Raw genomic sequence first — 18,765 nt, 5'->3', positions numbered from 1 at the left:
GCCACGCACCGTTGTTACACTTTTACTAGAGCTGCAATGGAAAAAAGCAAAGGGAATATCCCTTTCTCAAATAAACAAAAGAACAGAGGGGAATAAGCTCGCTTTTACAAAAGAAAAACATCCTCTCACCATTACTTACAAAAAAACAATTGAAATGAAAAATAGTTCACATGAGACTGAGATCAAGTGGATGTCGTGAACGAGTATTGACGGCAGCTCCCCGGATAATTTACACGAGAAGCCACCAGCACTCTCGTGACAGAATATCGGCTAAGTTGCAACTCAGCAAATAAGGAGTCTGAGGACGAGACCTTTTTTTACTGAGCAAATTTTATTTGAAAACTTGACTTGGTTTGAAAGTATTGAATTGAGTTGAATTACAAAAAAAGCTAACTTGCTAACTTGACAATGACATGCTAAAGACCAGGACAGAGTTGTTTATAGAAGAACGTCAAGGGACCAGCAAACTATATATTCTAAAGGAACAAAGGCCTTTTTTTTTTGAGTAAAAAATGTTTCATATACGAACTTGAGATTGTAACTAGAGGGTCCTCGCTCAGCGACCCAAATCTATCCGCTGATGACTTGCGTGGTGACGACGGTGCCGCTGAGCTGCCTGCTGCGCATCTTGACCTCTCGGTTCATCCGGCACCAAGACAGCTGATAGCACCAAATGACCTCGCAGCAATCGTCGCAGCACGACCCCTGGCAGATGACACAAAACATTGAATTGAATTAATCGTTCCACAGCGGCGTAATTTCAAGAAATTTCCGCTGCCTGTGTCGCGACATCTTAGCATCCCACACCCTCCCCCCTCCCACGCGTGCAAGTCTTCAAGTAAAATGTCTTTTTATGATGTAACGTCTTGCTTGTAATCATGTTGCTTATGTGCTTTTTGCTCAGCTCCATATTGTGCCCCCCAGTGGATTTTTTCCCTTCTTATTCCCCCTTGTTCTCCTTCCTATTTCTTGTCATTTCCTCACCATGGGATGATTCAAGGTGAATTTAGTTTGATTCAAAAGTGGAGGTTTGTAAAGGGAGGCGCTCATTAATTCTTTTTCTGCTCTCTTTATGTGTTTGCACACGAATTAATAACCAATTTCAAGGCTGCTCTTTGCTATCAAATTAAAAAAAGCAACCTTAAAATCAAAGGAAACCTGCCTGTGAGGACTAATTGGCATAAATACACTATAATGTTTGTCTCATACCAGAATGTGTTGTTCAATCACAATTTATAACACGTATTTTAACCTACGGGTGCAGCCGTTATTTTCCCAGTGCAATACATGCTGGGTTGATGACGTGTCGAGGTTGCTCGTGCTAACTTTGCCTTACCGCTAGCGTTACCTTTCACTTGGTACGGTAAAGTATATACTGCAATAATGCCACATTGTGCTGCTTTCCAGTCCAAGGGAAACAAAGGGACTGATACTAGTCTATACAACTTTCCAAGGGACAAGAAGGAAGAAAGGAGTGGGAAAAACCATGTGGACTCCAAAGGATTCGCGTCCGTGTTCTTGCTGCTTCTCACCAAGTGTATTTGACGCATCCAGCTGAAAAGTTGCTGAAAGAGCTCACAGGTGCTGCTAGTTTTAAACAGACACTAAAGTTGAACGATGTGCCAATAGTTTTCTTTCACAAGCAGGTAAAAGGACCTCTGGAAAGGCCGCAGGAAGGAGATGTTCTCCTGCGAGGATGTCAACAAACCGCTACTGCAGAAGTAGCATCTGATGACAAAAGACCACGCAAAATCATGGAGGAAGCCAGTCAGTCCGTCGGTAAGTCTACAGTGAACACCAGATTACAAATAAAGGCGGTCCTGACAACAGTCGCATAGCTGTTCACATGGCAACGCAGTGACTTTGGCCGTCTATTGCATCTTCGGGTCTTTGCTCGTCGTCATTCTGAATCTTATTTTGACTTCTGTGTTCATCGTTATCCATCCTCGCTTCCGTCTCTCTTGGCTTCTAATGGGAAGGGTTGCGCAGATAAACCTTTCAGCGCCGTACAATGAAATGGACAGGACCAAGACCAGGGGCCGACACTGTCACGTCACTACCCAGACAGCATTGCGCCATAAACAACAATGGCGGCCTATGAGTAAAACTTTTTTTTTTTTTTTTTACAATTTTATACAAACTAAGGTATGTTGAGAGTTTTTATTATCGCTTTTATGTAGCTGGCACAAATATTGATCAAATAGGACAATAAGATCTCAGTAACTGAATCCCTTTAGCGCTTTTTCTTTGTGCAGGAGGACAAGCGGGAGGACAAGCGGAAGACCGAAGAGGAGAATTATCGATGGAGTGAAGGAGGACATGAAGTAGAGTTGGTGTAAAGCAGAGGAGAGGAACAGGTGGCAAAAGATGATTTGCAGTAGCAACGCCTGAAAGGAGCCGCCAAAAGGAAAATGTGTCGCATAAAAACATTATTCGACAGGCGTGGTCTTTTAAGTGATTCTTTTGCACCTTTGAATTGGTGAGGACGGGTAAAGACGAGAGCCCTGATTTTGCACGTTTAATCGTCTGAGGTACAATAACTTGTTTTCGAAAGTGACAGTTAGATTCTGGCTTCTAGCAGAAGCCAGAAGCAAAGTGTGGGGCGCGGCAACAGCAAGGCAGAATTCCATCAGTGCGGTTACGCAACATCCAAAGCAGTCTATTCAACAGAAATTAGCAGTGAAACCAACTTCCTCTATCTGTATCCCCGACCCGCCCTGAACCATCCTTACAGGGATGCCATGGCGTTCTCTGATGGATGACCGCAGCGAGCACGACACAAGGCAGCAGAAGTCCAGGAGCGGCATGCAGCAGCACCAGCCATGTCTGCTGGCCGTCTGACACTGCATACAGGGGAAACAAAATAGACCACAGCAACCTTGGGAGAGGGGAGAGAGGAGAAAGAGAGGAAAAAACAGTCAGTCCTGACCCTGAATGCAACTGGAGCCTACATTTCACCAGTTCTACACAGATAAATCAGTTTGCAATGACTGTGCAGCTTTTAACACAATGGATCAGTTACGCATCACAACCCCTGAGGGTAACAGGAAAGTACAGTCATTACTTCTTTGTTAATTGATCCAGCGCATTGTACTGCACGCTATCTGCATTACGTTCATTGACAATTTGTTGACATATATCTCTAACCCGAGTTGATGTGATTTGTTTTTTCCCACCTGAGAGACAGAGGCAGAGATGACCCCAAATACATGAACTGTTGCGGTTTGTGCTCAGGCCGAGAACAAGAACGAGGGCAGGCCACTGACACCCCATGGTGCTGAAGGCTGGAGAAAGTTACTTCCTGTTTGAGTCTACATCTGCTTCGGCCAGTGATTCTCAATTATTTCCTGTTATGCTCCCCCAGGAAGAAGAAAATATGTGCCCACTCTTCGCCGTAACTATAAATAATATCACTTGTCTATAAAATTGTTACATGTACACCTGTTCACAGCATTGTATCCTTATTAACATTAAAGAAAAGAAAAAGAAATATAGATCAACTTGCAACAAAGAATAACTTCATTAACATTTATCAACATAACGGTGCCCACTGATTTACTGAAGTAGCTTTAACAGAGCGGGATGATTGTTGGCAAAATTCGGCATGTCTTAGCTGAAAAAACTCAAGCGGCTTATCAGTGTAACAGGGATATAATGTCTTTAGGTGACACCCTCATTTATTTGGCTTCCTGCTGTCCGCTGCCAACATTTTTAGACGATAAACACACCGGTCTTTCTCGTTTCTCATCGTAGTTACAGTGAAGCCAAGCCCTACGTACGTTTTGTCATAATTCCTCGTCCTAGCTTTCCGGTTCCTTTCATTTGTCTTGTTATCTCTGTCTCTCACCGCCTTTCCTATCATGCCTGTTTAATATTTTCCATGGTGTCTCTGAGGGTTTGTTCACAGCACCTCATATCTCCTGCTCTGTGCTGTGTGTACACATGCTTGGTGCAAAAAAAACGACACCATAGAGCTAATACTACGCCATTAGCATGTTCCCCAGGGTCACGACCCCCCCTGGCATCACACCGAGGCGTGCCCCTCTATTTGAGAAACAATGGCTTTGGCATAGGAAAGAGTTTTTTGGTTCTACTGTGAAAAATAACTGCTTTCACATTTACACCAGACCGAGATGCGATATTAACAAACAATCAATGCATTCGGATTATATTGATAATTTATCCTTTGTTAATTCCCCATGGGGAAATTCGTTCTCTGCAATTAAGCCAGAGGAGCAGTTAGGGGGTCAGCGTCTTCCTCAAAAACACTTCGACACACAAGAGGAGCCGGAAATCCAGGAATGTTCGGTACCAAAGAGGCTTGCTCTACCCCCAGCGCCACGCTGCCGCCAATTTCGTTATCTCGCTAGACAGATGCATCTGCAGCAGAAGCTTGCAAGATACAACCACGAAAGAGTCGAAGACCAAAAGGCAGAGTGGGATGGTGGAGGTAAGGGGGAAGTTGTTAATTTAATTGTATCAAATAAATCTTAAATTGCCGCTGAAAAAAATGTGCTGCTCCTACATTTCTATTTTCAATTTCTGTTGGAAATTTCAAAAATAGCCAGGCTCCTGCTAATGCCTGGAAGTTTTTTTTTTCAAAAATGCCAGACACTTCTTTACAGTGTTTTGATAATTCCTTGCTTATACACACATACGCTCACGCACATGCCACACACACACACACACACACACACACACATATATCTCATTCATTCATTAACAACTACCACACCTAATCTACACAGAAAGGAGGTTTAAGACTTCTATGTTTTGTTGCCAATGAAGAAAAATTTAGGACTGCGGGGCATCTCGAGAGGGTGATGTAGACTGTCAGCCAAACATAGTGCGATACAGTGTTAGTGCCAGAGAAGTCTGTTTCATTTTAAAATTCCACTCACAAGTCTCCATGTCGCTGCAGCAATCACACAGGTCGGTGCTCCATCCTGAAGGACCATGGGTGGATGACACCTGGGTGATCACCTGGGTTGGCTGCTGGGACAGGACCGGCATACCTTGGGGCGGCTGACCGTAAGGGCCCGGCATGCCCTGATGGGGCTGACCGTAAGGGCCCGGCATGCCCGGAGGGGGCTGACCGTAAGGGCCCGGCATGCCTGGTTGGTAATAGGGGCCCGGCATGCCCTGAGGGGGCTGATCGTAGGGGTCTGGCATGGCCTTGGAGGGACTGCTGTATGGAGGTGGGTCAATGGCCTGGGCTACAGGTGGCTGGTAGGCAGCCATGTCTAGAAAACACAAGTGGATAATGATTTGTTTGGAGACAATTTGTAAAAAAAAACAAAACAAAACAAGATAAAAGTTATGCCAGCTATGCCTCTATTATCGTTCCATTAAAAATATGAATAATAAAATATGATTTCACCTTGTTGTCATTTGGACAAGAATCCGTTATAGCTTTATAGCTAGCTTTTCCGGTGGCTGCTTCAACATTAGCATGACATTTGCATTCCATTTCACTCATGCTATGCCACCTTTCACGTATGAAAGGTGGCATAGCGTTTGTATTACAAACGTAATACAAACGTTTGTATTACAAACCAAACTGCGTGTAAATCTTTAGCTGACTTTATTTTCGAAATCACTATAACACCCATGCAGGCTTTTGATAATCTTTATATATTTTATCGCTTAAAATAAAGTGACAAATATGTTAATTGTATCTTCTTGCTATTCTGATTTCGACGCCCACCCTGTTTCTTGAATTTAACACAACCTAGATGCTAACTGGCTGACGTCAAGTTTTGGAATTTATTTTTATATATGTACATTTATAAAGATTAAAATGATAAAAATTGACTAAAAAAATGCATTTTCTTGCTCCTCTGAGTTCGACGCCCGCCTTGTTTCTTGAATTTAACACGACATAGATGCTAACTGTCTGACGTCAGGTTAAGGGATTTGTACATTTATAAAGATTAAAACGATGATAAAAATGGTTTATTACTTAAATTTCCATTATCATGATGATGTATCAATTTTTCGGGCTCACACAAGGCATTCTCTTGCTAGCCATTGATAGGTATGATAAGTGATATCATAGATTATAGAATGTTATATCTAGTCAATAAGTTCATATAATTAATTTTATTATCATCATTAATGCAAATGTCTCGTCAAATAATCACTGGATGTCATAAAAACTTTCTATGAGTGAACAGATGAGCTTTATCTCTATAACAACTAACACCAGAGAAGATTAACGCGCCAAAAAAGTGCATTTTTCTATTAAAGTGTAAATCCACAAGTGTAATAAATCAGCAAACAAACAAAAAAATGTCTTACCTGTTAAAAGTCGACTGAAATCTAAAAGCAGAAGTAAAACTCCGACCGACCACCTTGGTAATCCAAAGATTAGTTTCTGTTTTGCAGAAAAGCCAGCCCCCTTTTCGATGCAAACAGATGGTGGAAAGCTCCGATAGTGATTGGATGGGAAAAAAAAAGAAGGGGGGTAAAATTAAGCAATATTTGAACAGAAAAGAATAAAGTTGGAGTAAAATGCTGCGCTGGCGTGAGCTTTTAAAATACGGATCAATGAATAACAGGAAAGTCAAGGCCAGATAATAAAGTCCTGTTGATATTAAGCAGATACCAGAGCTCTTCGCTTTTTAGATTCTGGGACAGGAAATTGCTTTCTCTGACAAAACATCCCATGAGAAAAACATGTCATGCTGTTCCAGCAAACTACTTTTCTCTTGCACTGTTGTGCATTTTTGCTCGATGACGCCGTTGAGATTGTTGTGATCCTGCAGTAATGTTGCGAATAATGTTCGGAGTTCTGGGATTTCCTACGTCAGTGAATGTGTGTTGGGGGTAAGAGAGCGAAGGTAGGTGTGTGTGTGTGTTTGTGTGTGTGTGTGTGAGAGAGAGAGAGAGAGAGAGAGAGCAGGAGAGGAGCAGAGGTTAAATACAGCTGCTGTTGCAGTTGTTTTTGGCATAACTGTTCTATTAAACGAAAGGTTTGTCTGCATCTACCCTTTTTGCACTGTTATCACCTTAAAAACCACTTGCACCTTTTTTTTTAACTTTGCGATAACATGTCTTCCTTATCATAACTTCCTGTTGTCTGTGATATTATTTAGAATTTTTGTATTATTGCACCATGGGTCTATTTCTATTTCACGCCTCTTTATGTGTGAAAATATGGCAGTACGGCAGAATTGACTTCACCAACAACTCCTTGAACACGTCTGGTCAGATGTTACAATATTGTCACCTTGCACATTACATGATTATTATGATCATCATTATTGAAGAAAAATCGTTGATCCCTCTGAGGTTGCGCTGAGATATGAATTGCAGGAAACGAAAGTGAACCTGTGTGAAGACTGTGTCCTGGCAAGTCACTTTATTGAAACACTGAGAAAACAAGGATACAACATTCCCACTGCTGTTCTCAGAGCCAGTGAATGGGGGTTAGTTCCCTTCTAATAATAGTAGATGGTTGCTTAAAAATATAAGATAGAAAAACATCTTACTGAATTGTTTTAGTGCAGCTGATCATGGGTACTTGATTTCACTGTACTTGTAGCTAGGGTTGTACTGCTGCAGTGGAAGTACGACACAACAGAAGTGTAAACAAAAACAGGAGTGGGCGTGTAACGGAAGCTGAGCAGCAGTAGAGCTGATTTTTGAGTACCTAACTTAAATCAGTTAAAGTGACACTGTGATTAGGGTCATACATAAACAAGGTTTTATTCATTTGCCGCAGTCGTACAGGTTTTACGTCAAATGTATTATTGTACAAAGAAAATTGACTGTGGAAAGAGCTACAACGGATAATATCTACAAAATGGTTTACAAATGACTTGTAAAGGGGGGGGGAAGTCATGAATTTGCTGCCATAGTCTTAGTTATTGTATTGTGTCAACATGTGAGCGAAACCGACAAAGCTGCATGCTCAAGGGGGAATGTCTTTTCCATTTTGTAAATAACGAAGCTTTTTCTTGTAAGATAAAAGAGGGCAGTCACAGCACTTTTCTTATTTATATGCAAGCAGGAAAAGCCTCCACAAAATAACAGCTCCCGTTCAAAATTCAATATTCAAAGACACGGTTCTAAAAAAGGTGAGCGATTAAGGGGGAGTTTGACATAACATAAAGGAAGGAGAAATTACACATAATACACAAGTAAAATAATACAAAAGGGGCTTCAGAGAAATGACAAAATCAAAGATACAAAACATGAGCAATGTACAGCTTGTAACAGAAAAGACAGTGAATGAAATGAGAAGGCGTTCAACAGAGAACAGCATTAAACAGAACAGGTGGGCTATTCTCACACGGATTAAAAGTGACTCCAGTTGTCCATCTACTTAAAGAGGGATATGTTAAAATAAAATAACATTGAAATGATATCAGAAAAGGACTTTTCCTGGGCATCACTTTAATATTCGTTAAGCGACTTGATATCTACAAATAGGAACTTTATTTGGTCTTTTTTTTATGCTTTGATCTTTATTGTTAATGCTCCGTTTCCCTCGGACAAGAAAGAAAGAATTGACGAGAAAAGAATTGAACAGGGGCTGCTAAGAATCAAAAATCTGAATGAACGCTCTGGAATAACCACAGCCAAAAGAAGAACGGTGACGGCTGAGCTGTTCTCACCACACACACCCCCCTCAGTGCACCAGCTCCAGCTGGTTGGTGGAGAAAGGCAAAACCCCGCTGACGTAGTAAGCGATGCCCAGGGAGAGCAGGGCAATGACCACAAGCAGCAGCAGGACCCTCCAGAAGCCCAGGTCCTCCACAAACTCTTGCCAGGTGGTCCTGAAGCTAGACAGGACTCCCTCACTGCTCTGCAGGTTGGGGTTGAGTAAGGAGTGGCTCTCCATTGCACTGGGAGATAAAACATCAAGGTCACATCAAATCAACTTTGTCATGAAAAAAGGAACGGTGCGAATATGAAGTCAGATGATATCTTTTTTTTTTTGCCTCGCACCTCAAGGGCTGACATTCTCTGTCAACATGCAATCCAGTGTGGAGCACTGTGTTCCATGAATGGGGATCACCTTTCAATATTAAAAATTTACTTTTGCTTTCTGCAGCTATACACATAGAGCCCAAAAGTCTCTTTTTTTCCCCCAATTTTCATCCCCCAATTCACTTGCTTGTGTTCGACAACACTGGGACGAAAGAAAAAAAGTATGCAATTTGCTGCCTGAAAAGTACATATAAAAAGCTGCTGCGGGTGTAATTGTTGATGAAATTTCCAGGGAAATATCAACAAGAAAATGTCTAAAAATGTGTGAAAAATTGATTGAAATTGCATAAGTATTTGGAAATTTATCACCAGGACATTCTAAGCTAATTAGGAACACATATAATCCCATCATACTTATATATTTGATACACGAGAGTAATTACCATATCTCAAATATAATGGGTAGTTAGTATTCTCCATTCTCCAAAGAATTTACTCTATATTTTGATATACATAGATGTTAAGTAATTTCCATTACAGCTCCCATTTCACAACCTATCAGGATTGAAACAACATTCTCCATGCTGTGCAAGACACACACACACACACAACCTACACAACCCACACCCATACACAGATACATACAGAAAAAAACATCAATTCAACTTTCAGATGTGGCAGCAATATCTTTTTTTCCAACATGCTAAAGTTTAATGCAAACTGTTTTCGGGAAGGTGAGCGAGGTCGGCTACTCTGCTCTCCATCACCTCATTTCATGTGAAATTCATGCGCTGACATTTGTTCATCTTTTATAGGAAATAAAAACTCTAGGTTGCTCAGTTCTAATGTGGCCATCATGAAATTATGAAAAATTCCCAACCTTTGGTGTCACTTCCCACTTTTCAAGTTGCTGGTGGCCGACGCTCACATCCAACCTACAACCTCAAACCTACAACTTATGAGGTAACAAGTTACCGCTGGCTGATGAAGCTGATGAAGAGTTCTGCAGACTCCTTTGGTTTCCAGAAGTGTAAAAATGCTCAACACTTTCAAACATTTGGTTCATGTGGAAGAACAAAACCTGTTCCTTGTTGGAGGAAAAAGGACCCACATTTGTTGCCTATTTTACCATTCCTTCAGTGCGTACCTCTCGCTATCGGCCATCTGCATACTCTCCAGTTTGGAGTGGGGCCCCCTATTGAAGCCTTTCACTTCCTGCTCTTCCAGTCCCTCCAACAGACGAATAGCATCCTTGTTAACACCGCGTCTCTTTGCCAGGACCAGAGGAGTGGATCCATTGTGGTTACTGATGTGCAAAGTGAATAAACATAAGGGGAACAATTTTGTCAATAGTCAAAACCAACAAATCACATGAACCATATTTAGCTAACATGGAAAAGATAACATGAATTTTCAGTCTAGATTCCATCAGATTGCAATTACTGACATGGTGCAGATAAGCCGAGAGTATTGAGTTTGATAAAACGAAACAGGTTACAATAACTCAGTCACACCTGTATGCCGAAATAACTTCTTGATGCAAATTTGAGGTTTCGAATGCTAAGTTCCACATTTGACATGCTCAAAAAAGGATGTGACGGTGTTTGTGGCTGGATTAGCATGGGATGTGCAACGACCGTGGTGACTAAAGGGAAAAAAAAACAAAAATAGAAGTGAAACTATTTGGACTGAATGATCTTGAATTTCAGGTGCAAAGTCGTCATTACTTGGCAGCCCAATTTCTTTAACACCAACAAAGAGCAGGTTAGACATCAATCTGTCAGGTGTTGAACTCAAAAATCAAATCACCTGAAGTCAAAAGTCCAATTTTCTTCTCAGATTTCTGAAGAATATTTCAAAGAATATCAAAATTGTTAAAAAAGTTTAATAAAGTTATTAAATTGGGGAGAAAAAAAGAAAACATTGGATCGCTTTGTGTAATTTTTACATGAAATCATGAAAACACTCTCATGTTTCCATAAGAATGGTCCAGAAAACCATATTGAATCCCCCTGACAGCTTTTATTTCCTTACCAGATATCGATCTTCAGCCCGTTTGACACCAGGAACTGGATGGTATCCACATGTCCACACAGATGAAGTGCCGTATTCCCTTGATAATCCGTCGCCAACAGATCAGCGCCAAACTTGTGCAGGAGACGGCATATGTCCACGTTCCCCCGGGCGGCAGCTAGGTGTAGCCCAGTTCGGCCCCGGTTGTCACGGATGTTTGGGTCGCAGCCGGTCTCGAGGAGCCTCTTCGCAAAGGGAAGGTCTCCATCTATGCAGGATTGCAGTAGAGGCACACTAGTCTGCGACGAATCGTTGATGAAGACATAGGACATGTCCGAGTGGGTATCAGAAAATTCCAGCGTACCTGCATTGAGAAAACGTAAACAAGAATTTATCTTTTAGTCTAAGGTTCAAAAAAGCATGAGCTGAGACATGTTTAGATTTGTGCGAAAGGGAAAGTCCAGTCTTGAAATTTTACCTTTTACATCTACAAATGATCTCCATTATCCAAATACACTGCTCAAAAAAATAAAGGGAACACTTAAAAAACCCATCCAAGATCTAAATGAATGAAATATTCTTATGAAATACTTTTCTCTTTACACAGTTGAATGTGCTGACAACATAATCACACAAAAATGATCAATGGAAATCAAGTGTATCAACCCATGGAGGTCTGATTAGGAATCACACTCAAAATTAAAGTGTAAAAACAAACTCCAGGCTGATCCAACTTTGATGTAATGTCCTTAAAACAAGTCAAAATGAATCTGTGTTGCTTCCTGAGTGGACACTATGATTTCACACAAGTGTGATTGACTTGGAGTTACATTGTGTTGTTCAAGCGTTCCCTTTATTTTTTTGAGCAGTACATAATGTGATGTTATCCACTGACATGATGAGTGGATCTGAAATTGAGGTTTTGAATAAAGCAATAGATGATAAGGGAAATCTGGAAACTCACTTTTAGCAAATCGTGGTAAATCACAATGCATGCCGAATTGTGCGTAATCATGCACCAGACATGGTGCATGATCCGCTCCAGCACACTGAGTAGAAGAATGCCATTTCAAAATAAATGGCCGCTGACACAACTGTAAGAATGGGGTTTAAACACATAGTTGTTTTTATATAGCTTGCAGTTTACTTGTTCTTGGCCGATAAAAAGTCAGAGGCCAGACCGAGATGGTTTGAACATACACAGAGGAGGACAGTGAATATCTGGGTGGAAGGATAGAGGCCTTGAGGTCGGTGAAGAGAATTATGGATGTATTGCAAGACAACATGAATTTTGTTAGTGTGAAAGGGGAGGATGCAGAAGTTAGATGATGGGGACAGCCAACACAAGGAACAAGGAGGGACGCTGTTTTCTACTTTTACTTACTAAAATTTTGCTGACATGATTACAGGGAATTGTGCATGCATTGAGCAATATCATCGGGTATTATTGTCGCAATGATTGACATGTAAGGAGGATTATGGTGCAACCCACGAAAAACCGTGTTCTGGAAAAATCAAAACACCGTGAGACTTGTCCTGTTTTCTCTGGGGTTGTTAATAAGAAGCCTCAACAGTACCGTGTAACTTGCAACGTCTCATCTCTCATATGAAGTTATTTCAAGTATTTTGTGTAATTTTATAAAGTAACATATTGGTACTAAGCCCTTGTGTTTTGAAGAGGAATTTCACACGAACGCTTCTCTCGAGTTGAGGAGGGGGTTAATATCGTTGCGCATTCAACATCTGACCCGTTCAAACGGCCAAACGGGGGTAATTTCTGCCACACAAGGTCAAGTCTCCGTCACTTGGGCTATTTATTTATAAATGTATTAAACTTCGTAAAGCGCTGCTGCAGCCCAGTTTCTTTTTTTTTGGTTGTTTTCGTGCTAGGACGCCGGAGCTCTAGCGCTAGCTTAGATGCTAACGCTAGCCCCGTCCAAACTATCCGACGGTCGTTTACACTTCCGCGGGGACGGACACGAAACAACCTCACGGTTAAATCCACGCCGTGGCAGCCAGTCACGTTACCGACCTGCTAATGTGTCCCAAATTTGCAGAGAAAATAAAAAACACTCCGTGACCAAAAGCCTGACACCGTTGCTTGAGATGCGCCGACGTCCGGGCTTCTTCCTCTGCTGAACTGCCGGTGCTTTGTCGCCCCCTAGCGGTCGGGAAAGTCGCAGCAACTGTCAATCATTAATTGATAAAGTCTTCACACCAGTGCAGTTAGTAGAGGCAGGGGGAGGCCGGGCCTCACCTGGCATCATGGAAAGAAAAAAATGTAAAATGAAAAAAGAAATTAAATGGTTATATATATTCATCAATTTTTACTATAAAGTTATTTTCCACCAAACTTACCACATTTAGTGTTTAAATATGAAGAAGAGACTTGCGGTGAGGAGCCCACTATGGAGCGCGCAATGATTCTGCTCACTGCGCTGCCATGCTATGCGGCTGAGACCATATTGCTGTCTATGTGGGTATCACTATTATAGTTTTCAAACACATATAAGCACTAATATATGACCTAAATTTCCATACTTTAGCTGATTAAGGCTACAGGGAGTGGAGATCAAGAAGCTGGAGGACTTCAGGTACTTAGGGTCGACAGTCCAGAGCAACGGAGAGTGTGGAAAAGAGGTGAAGAGACGGGTCCAGGCAGGTTGGAATGGGTGGAGAAAAGTGTCAGGGGTACTATGTGATAGAAGACTATCTGCCAGAATAAAAGGAAAGGTGTACAAGACAGGGGTGAGACCAGCGATGATGTATGGACTAGAAACTGTTACAATGACCAAAAGACAGCAGGCAGAACTAGAGGTTGCAGAAATGAAGATGTTGAGGTTCTCTTTGGGAGTGACCAGGATGGATTGGATCAGGAATGAGTCTATCAGAGGAACAGCACATGTTAGATGTTTTGGAGAGAAGGCCAGAGAAGCCAGACTGAGATGGTTCTGTCATGTACAGAGGAGGGATTGAGAATATATTGGTAGACGGATGCTGGAATTGGAGCTGCCTCAAGCTGCCAGTCTTGAGGAAGACCAAAGAGAAGATTTATGGATGTAGTTAGAGAGGATATGAAGGTAGTTGGTGTGAGAGAGGAGGATACAGAGAATAGGGTTAGATGGAGAAAGTTGACTCGCTGTGGCGACCCCTGACGGGAAAAGCCGAAAGAAGAAGAAGAACAAGCTGATATGTATTATTTTTTTCCGTCAACAACTGTAATGTGTTTCTTGTGCCGAAAGATCGTACAGCGGTAGCGAAGACACTCTAAGTGAGGCACGCAGTGACGCTGCCTCATGGTAGGGGGCATTGGTGATCTCAGGGATCCTTTTTACCACTCGGCTAAAGAATAATAGAATTTGCAATAGCAAGCTACAGTAAACAGTTAGCCAGTAAAATGCAGCCATCCAGTTATTTTATCCTCTTGCTTGGCTTTATTTCCAAAATGAACTGAAAGAATTTTCTAAACTGGACTCTCAGGCGAAGCAGGAGATGATAAGTACGGGAAGATCGACGCCGGCGCTAACAGATCTGCTCAGACTCGGTCTTTTCAAACGGAGTGGTGCACACCGAAAGGCTGGCTGTGTGGATGTCCAGTAAGAAAGCGCCTTTTCTGCTTTTCCTGCATTCTTTTCTCAACTTCTGACAATGTCAGGAGTCAAATGAGATATTGTGACCTGAGGAATCTGCCGAAGGAGCCTAATCAAACATGAGCGGTCGGCCACTCACATTCAAAGTCAAATCGCGCTAAAAACATTTGGGATGTTTAGGATAGATTTGGCTTTGAATGAACAGCGAAGACTCAACATCAGCATCCACAATGCTAAGGTAAAGGAAAACCGAGAGATTTATTCTCCGCACTGAAAAGACTATAAACATACTGTCTTCACTGGCAGTGATTACTATTGAGACAGACAGACTTTTAAAAATAAGGAAAGATAAGGACGACTTATGCAAGCAAGTTCTCTGAAGGAGCGGCGCATGGAATTCATTTACAAGTAAAGGCAAGAGATGATAATGTTTTTTTTAAATGTGCTTTTTTCTATGCTACAGTTTATATATGTAAAGAATGCTGATATGATATTTTAAACAAAACACGTTAACTGCAGCCAATAAAATGGTGAATAAGCTACTCCGTAGGGTTCATATGTTTGTAAATCTGACTGTGATGACGTCAGTGCCTGACCAGCCATGAACCTCACCGCACGTCACTGCTTCACGCACATGTTTATTTTTATTTTTATTTTTTTTTAAATGAAGGAATTTATTGTATGCTCTTATCCAATTTAATCCTCAATTAACCAAAAACATGGATTTTGGCCTGATACAACAGAGGAATTTAGATTGCACTTCTTTGAATAGTTTTAGAACATGCTTTAAATTTTTGCAGCCCGAGTCAAAACCGTCGGTCTCCCTGGCTTCAGTGGAGCGAGAATCGAAGCGATGTTTCTGTTGCCATTCTTCCCCTGAACAGAAATTCATCATGAGCGTTGAGCTGCTGTCGGAGTCCGAGCCCTGCCGGGAGAAAAGGTGATGCGGGCCGAGATCCTCTGACTCCCATGGACATGCAGCAGCTGCTTCAGGAGCTCCACGAAGGCCTTCTTGTCCTCCAGCTCGGCTGCATCGCCATCGGGACGGACACGGACGAGGTCGTCCAGAGAGCTGGGTTGTTCAAAAGTGCTCACCCGGTCCTTCGGCCGCAAGTTGTTGACTGCGGCGTATTCTTCGGCCGATAGCCGCCGCCACTTTTACCCTTCGTGGGTGGCTTCCAAACAAAAGAATAACTCCGTGTACTCTCCTTCGCAAAGCAGATGGCTCCCCGGCTGGCCCAACATCTCCACCACGCTCTTCATCATCTGATAATCGCAGTCCACGGAGAAGAGGTTGTCGGCCAGGTAGAGGAGGGCCAGCACGCAGCCGACGCCCCAGACGTCGATGGTCTCGGTGACGGGGAGGCCGAGGGTGACCTCCGGAGCTCTGAATCCCAGAGGCTGTAACTACATCTCCGCCTCCGAGGCGAAAACGCTCATGCCGAAGTCGATCAGTTTCACCCTGAGGGGCCGGTCGTGTCGACAGACGACCGTGACGTTGTCCGGTTTGATATCTGTGTGCAGGATGCCGAGACGTCCCAGGGCTTCCAAGGCCGCGAGGAGCTGCTGAGCGACGGGGCGGATTTCGCTGACGGACAGGGGCTTCAAGCCTCGGTGCTCCAGCAGCTGGTAAAGATCCTGATCCAGCAGCTCGAAGACAAGGCAGAATTGTCCATCGTGGTAAAACGTTTCATAGAAGTGGATCACGTTGGTTCGGGCAGGATCCAGGACGCCGGGGGCCTTTGGGATGGCCGCCTCCTTCTCAACTTCTTCTTCTTCTTCTTCAAGATCTTTACGGCAACACCCTCCTTTGTGCTCGTATTTCTGCATTTTACAACCTTACCGAAGAGACCTTCACCAATAAACTCCAGCACGAAGTAAGAAGAGGAACCGCAGAGCACGTCTCCGACATCGATCGCAGGCAGGATTACTATGGAGGAAGGAAACATGTTCAACGCAACATCTCAAAGCATGCCCTTCAGGATTTGATTTTCTTTTCAAGAGCTCGCAATGAAGACGGATTGTCACTTGTCTGTTTGTTTGGGTGTTCGAAGGATGACTCAAAAAGCTTCACAATTTTGGTCAAATCTGTATAACATGGTAGAAACTATAAGATAAGATAAAGGAAGATAAGACTTTATTGATCTCCATAGGGGAAATTCATTGTTGCAGCTCAACAATAACAATATAAATAAATATGTATATAAATATAAATAGAAGAAACAATTGAAAAGGACAAAGACAGTAACAAGGATAGGAGCAGATAACAAAATGGTAAGGATAAAAATAGATAGGATGAGAATGGAATGACAACAACAACAAGGATAAAATAAATAGGATGAGAATGGAATGACAACAACAAGGATAAAAAATAAATAGGAGGAGAATGGAATGACAACAAAAAGGAAAAAAAAATAGTAGATAACAGAATGATAGGACCAAGGATAAGAATAAACAGGACGAAAATGGAATGACAACAATAGGGATAAAAAGACATAGTTAACAGAATGATAAAAGGATAAAAAATCAGGACATGACATTTGGACATGACATGTATGAATGAGTGAGATAGGGAGGTATTGATAGCACAGATAAAAAATTCACCCTCAGTAAAAGGTTTGCAGTGCTTTGGAATCAGCGTTGCTACCTCATAGCTTGCCCTTGTGGCATTTTAATTTCATTTCTCTTGATGTTGAATTTCTTGAAAAGAGCCACGGCCTTCTGGTATGTTCGGCAGACACAGTTGTTTTATATTTTGGTGGAAAAAATACTCCAATTTCCAGTTGTCCTGAAAGCAGCAACCCTTGCTGTCAGCTTCCCTTTTTTTTGTCACCACGGTCACCATTTTTGTAATGGGCGTGGCCACAGGTCTAGAGCCATCCTCTGGGGAAATACATCATAGTTTTTTGTGCAGTGTTTTATACTGAGATCAACAATGCCGGCGACGGCATATTATTCATTTTATGACAGAGGCTGCGGGCAGGTTTCAATTTGAACATGGGACGCTTTTGGCCCGCGGGCCGGACATTGGACGTGCCTATGATAGATGTTCTGGAGATAAAGTCAGACTGAAACGTTTTAGACATAGACACAGGAGGGGTGCTGAGGTTAGAACTGTCAGGCCGGGGGCTTAGAAGAAGACCGAAGAGGACATGAAGTTAGTTGGTGTGAGAGAAAACGATGCAGATGATTCGCGGTCGAAAGGAAAAGAAGAAGACAGCTAAACTGCGGGCCTCTTTACCTGGTGTGCCCGGAGAGTCGTTGCTCTTGCGCAACATCGTCCTCCCACGTCAACCTCCTCCCCGCCCGGCCGATACGAACATCAGGATCCAACTCCCAAATCCGGGATGAGGGTTTTTGTTTCTTTCCCTTGCGGTTGACATCCAGAGGGCTTCTTGAAAGCTCTTCAGATGAAAGGAGGAAACAAAGGACACCAGACGCAGGACTTTAAAGTGGCTACTGGCCCGAACTCCCTGGCAACTACTACTTAAAGTAAATATAACTGCTTTAAACTCCTTAGCAACCCGCTAATGTAGCTGAAAGGAAGAAGGTATTTCTAACAACAATGAAACGATGAAAGATTTTATCCTATTGTTCGTGCTAAAATAGAGGGCTCATTATTCCGGTTGCATCGAAATACAATTTAAGATTGAAAGCTTATTATTCATTTCGTGGCGGTCATCCTCTTGCTTTCTATCGCTTTCTACTTCAACCGGTCAAGGCAGAAGGCCGCCCACATTGAGCTGGGATCTGTCATTACATTACATTACATTTCAGTTATTTGGCAGACGCTTTTATCCAAAGGGACTCACAAGAAGTGCAATTCAGTCACAGAAGATCCGAAGTACCAGTAGTTGGAAGTCAGAAGTGACCACTCAACCAAATAGCCATCTCAGAACTATATACATACATATATACATTTAATTTTTTTTTTTTTTTGGTTTGGGGGTTGGGGGCTAAGTGCGATTAGAAGGGTAGTGCTTGTTGAAGAGGTATGTTTTCAGCTAAAAGGGAAAGATAGGCAGCGACCCCCAGCTGTTGTGACCTTTTTTGGGAGCTCTCGAAGAACCAAGACCGAGAAGAGCCAAGACCGGTTGGATCGGCTCTGAGTGATGGGGTGGACGGTCGCCCGGTGGTGGCAGATCGGAGGGGACGGGTAGGGACATGTGGCTCAACCACAACCCGGAGATAAGACAGGGCTGTACCATTCACCGCCCGGTAGCCG

At 42.6% G+C, this 18,765-nt stretch overlaps 2 protein-coding genes and 1 pseudogene across 2 annotated transcripts; all 3 read right to left on the bottom strand.

The window, feature by feature from the left end:
- Positions 1-312: 312 nt before the first annotated feature.
- Positions 313-6,545, bottom strand: ponzr1 (plac8 onzin related protein 1). The gene is made up of 4 exons (XM_086166492.1): positions 6,301-6,545; positions 4,902-5,243; positions 2,733-2,878; positions 313-705 (listed from the first exon to the last, which is right to left on the bottom strand). The coding sequence occupies exons 2-4, from the start codon at positions 5,239-5,241 to the stop codon at positions 571-573; spliced, it is 621 nt and encodes a 206-aa protein (XP_086022618.1). The 5' UTR covers positions 5,242-5,243; positions 6,301-6,545; the 3' UTR covers positions 313-570.
- Positions 6,546-7,688: 1,143 nt separating this feature from the next.
- On the bottom strand, positions 7,689-13,103 carry ankrd46b (ankyrin repeat domain 46b). The gene is made up of 4 exons (XM_086166256.1): positions 12,983-13,103; positions 10,972-11,314; positions 10,085-10,243; positions 7,689-8,852 (listed from the first exon to the last, which is right to left on the bottom strand). The coding sequence occupies exons 2-4, from the start codon at positions 11,280-11,282 to the stop codon at positions 8,636-8,638; spliced, it is 687 nt and encodes a 228-aa protein (XP_086022382.1). The 5' UTR covers positions 11,283-11,314; positions 12,983-13,103; the 3' UTR covers positions 7,689-8,635.
- A 2,328-nt stretch (positions 13,104-15,431) lies between these two features.
- LOC147223469 (homeodomain-interacting protein kinase 3-like) lies at positions 15,432-16,489 on the bottom strand (annotated as a pseudogene).
- Positions 16,490-18,765: the final 2,276 nt, after the last annotated feature.

The sequence above is a fragment of the Fistularia commersonii genome, chromosome 19, assembly GCF_037954325.1.
Source record: "Fistularia commersonii isolate RoL2024-O1a breed Wild chromosome 19, RoL_Fcom_v1.0, whole genome shotgun sequence".
NCBI classification, from domain to species: domain Eukaryota; kingdom Metazoa; phylum Chordata; class Actinopteri; order Syngnathiformes; family Fistulariidae; genus Fistularia; species Fistularia commersonii.
Note: the sequence above shows the minus strand (reverse complement) of the source record. Positions and strands in the feature narration are given on the sequence as shown.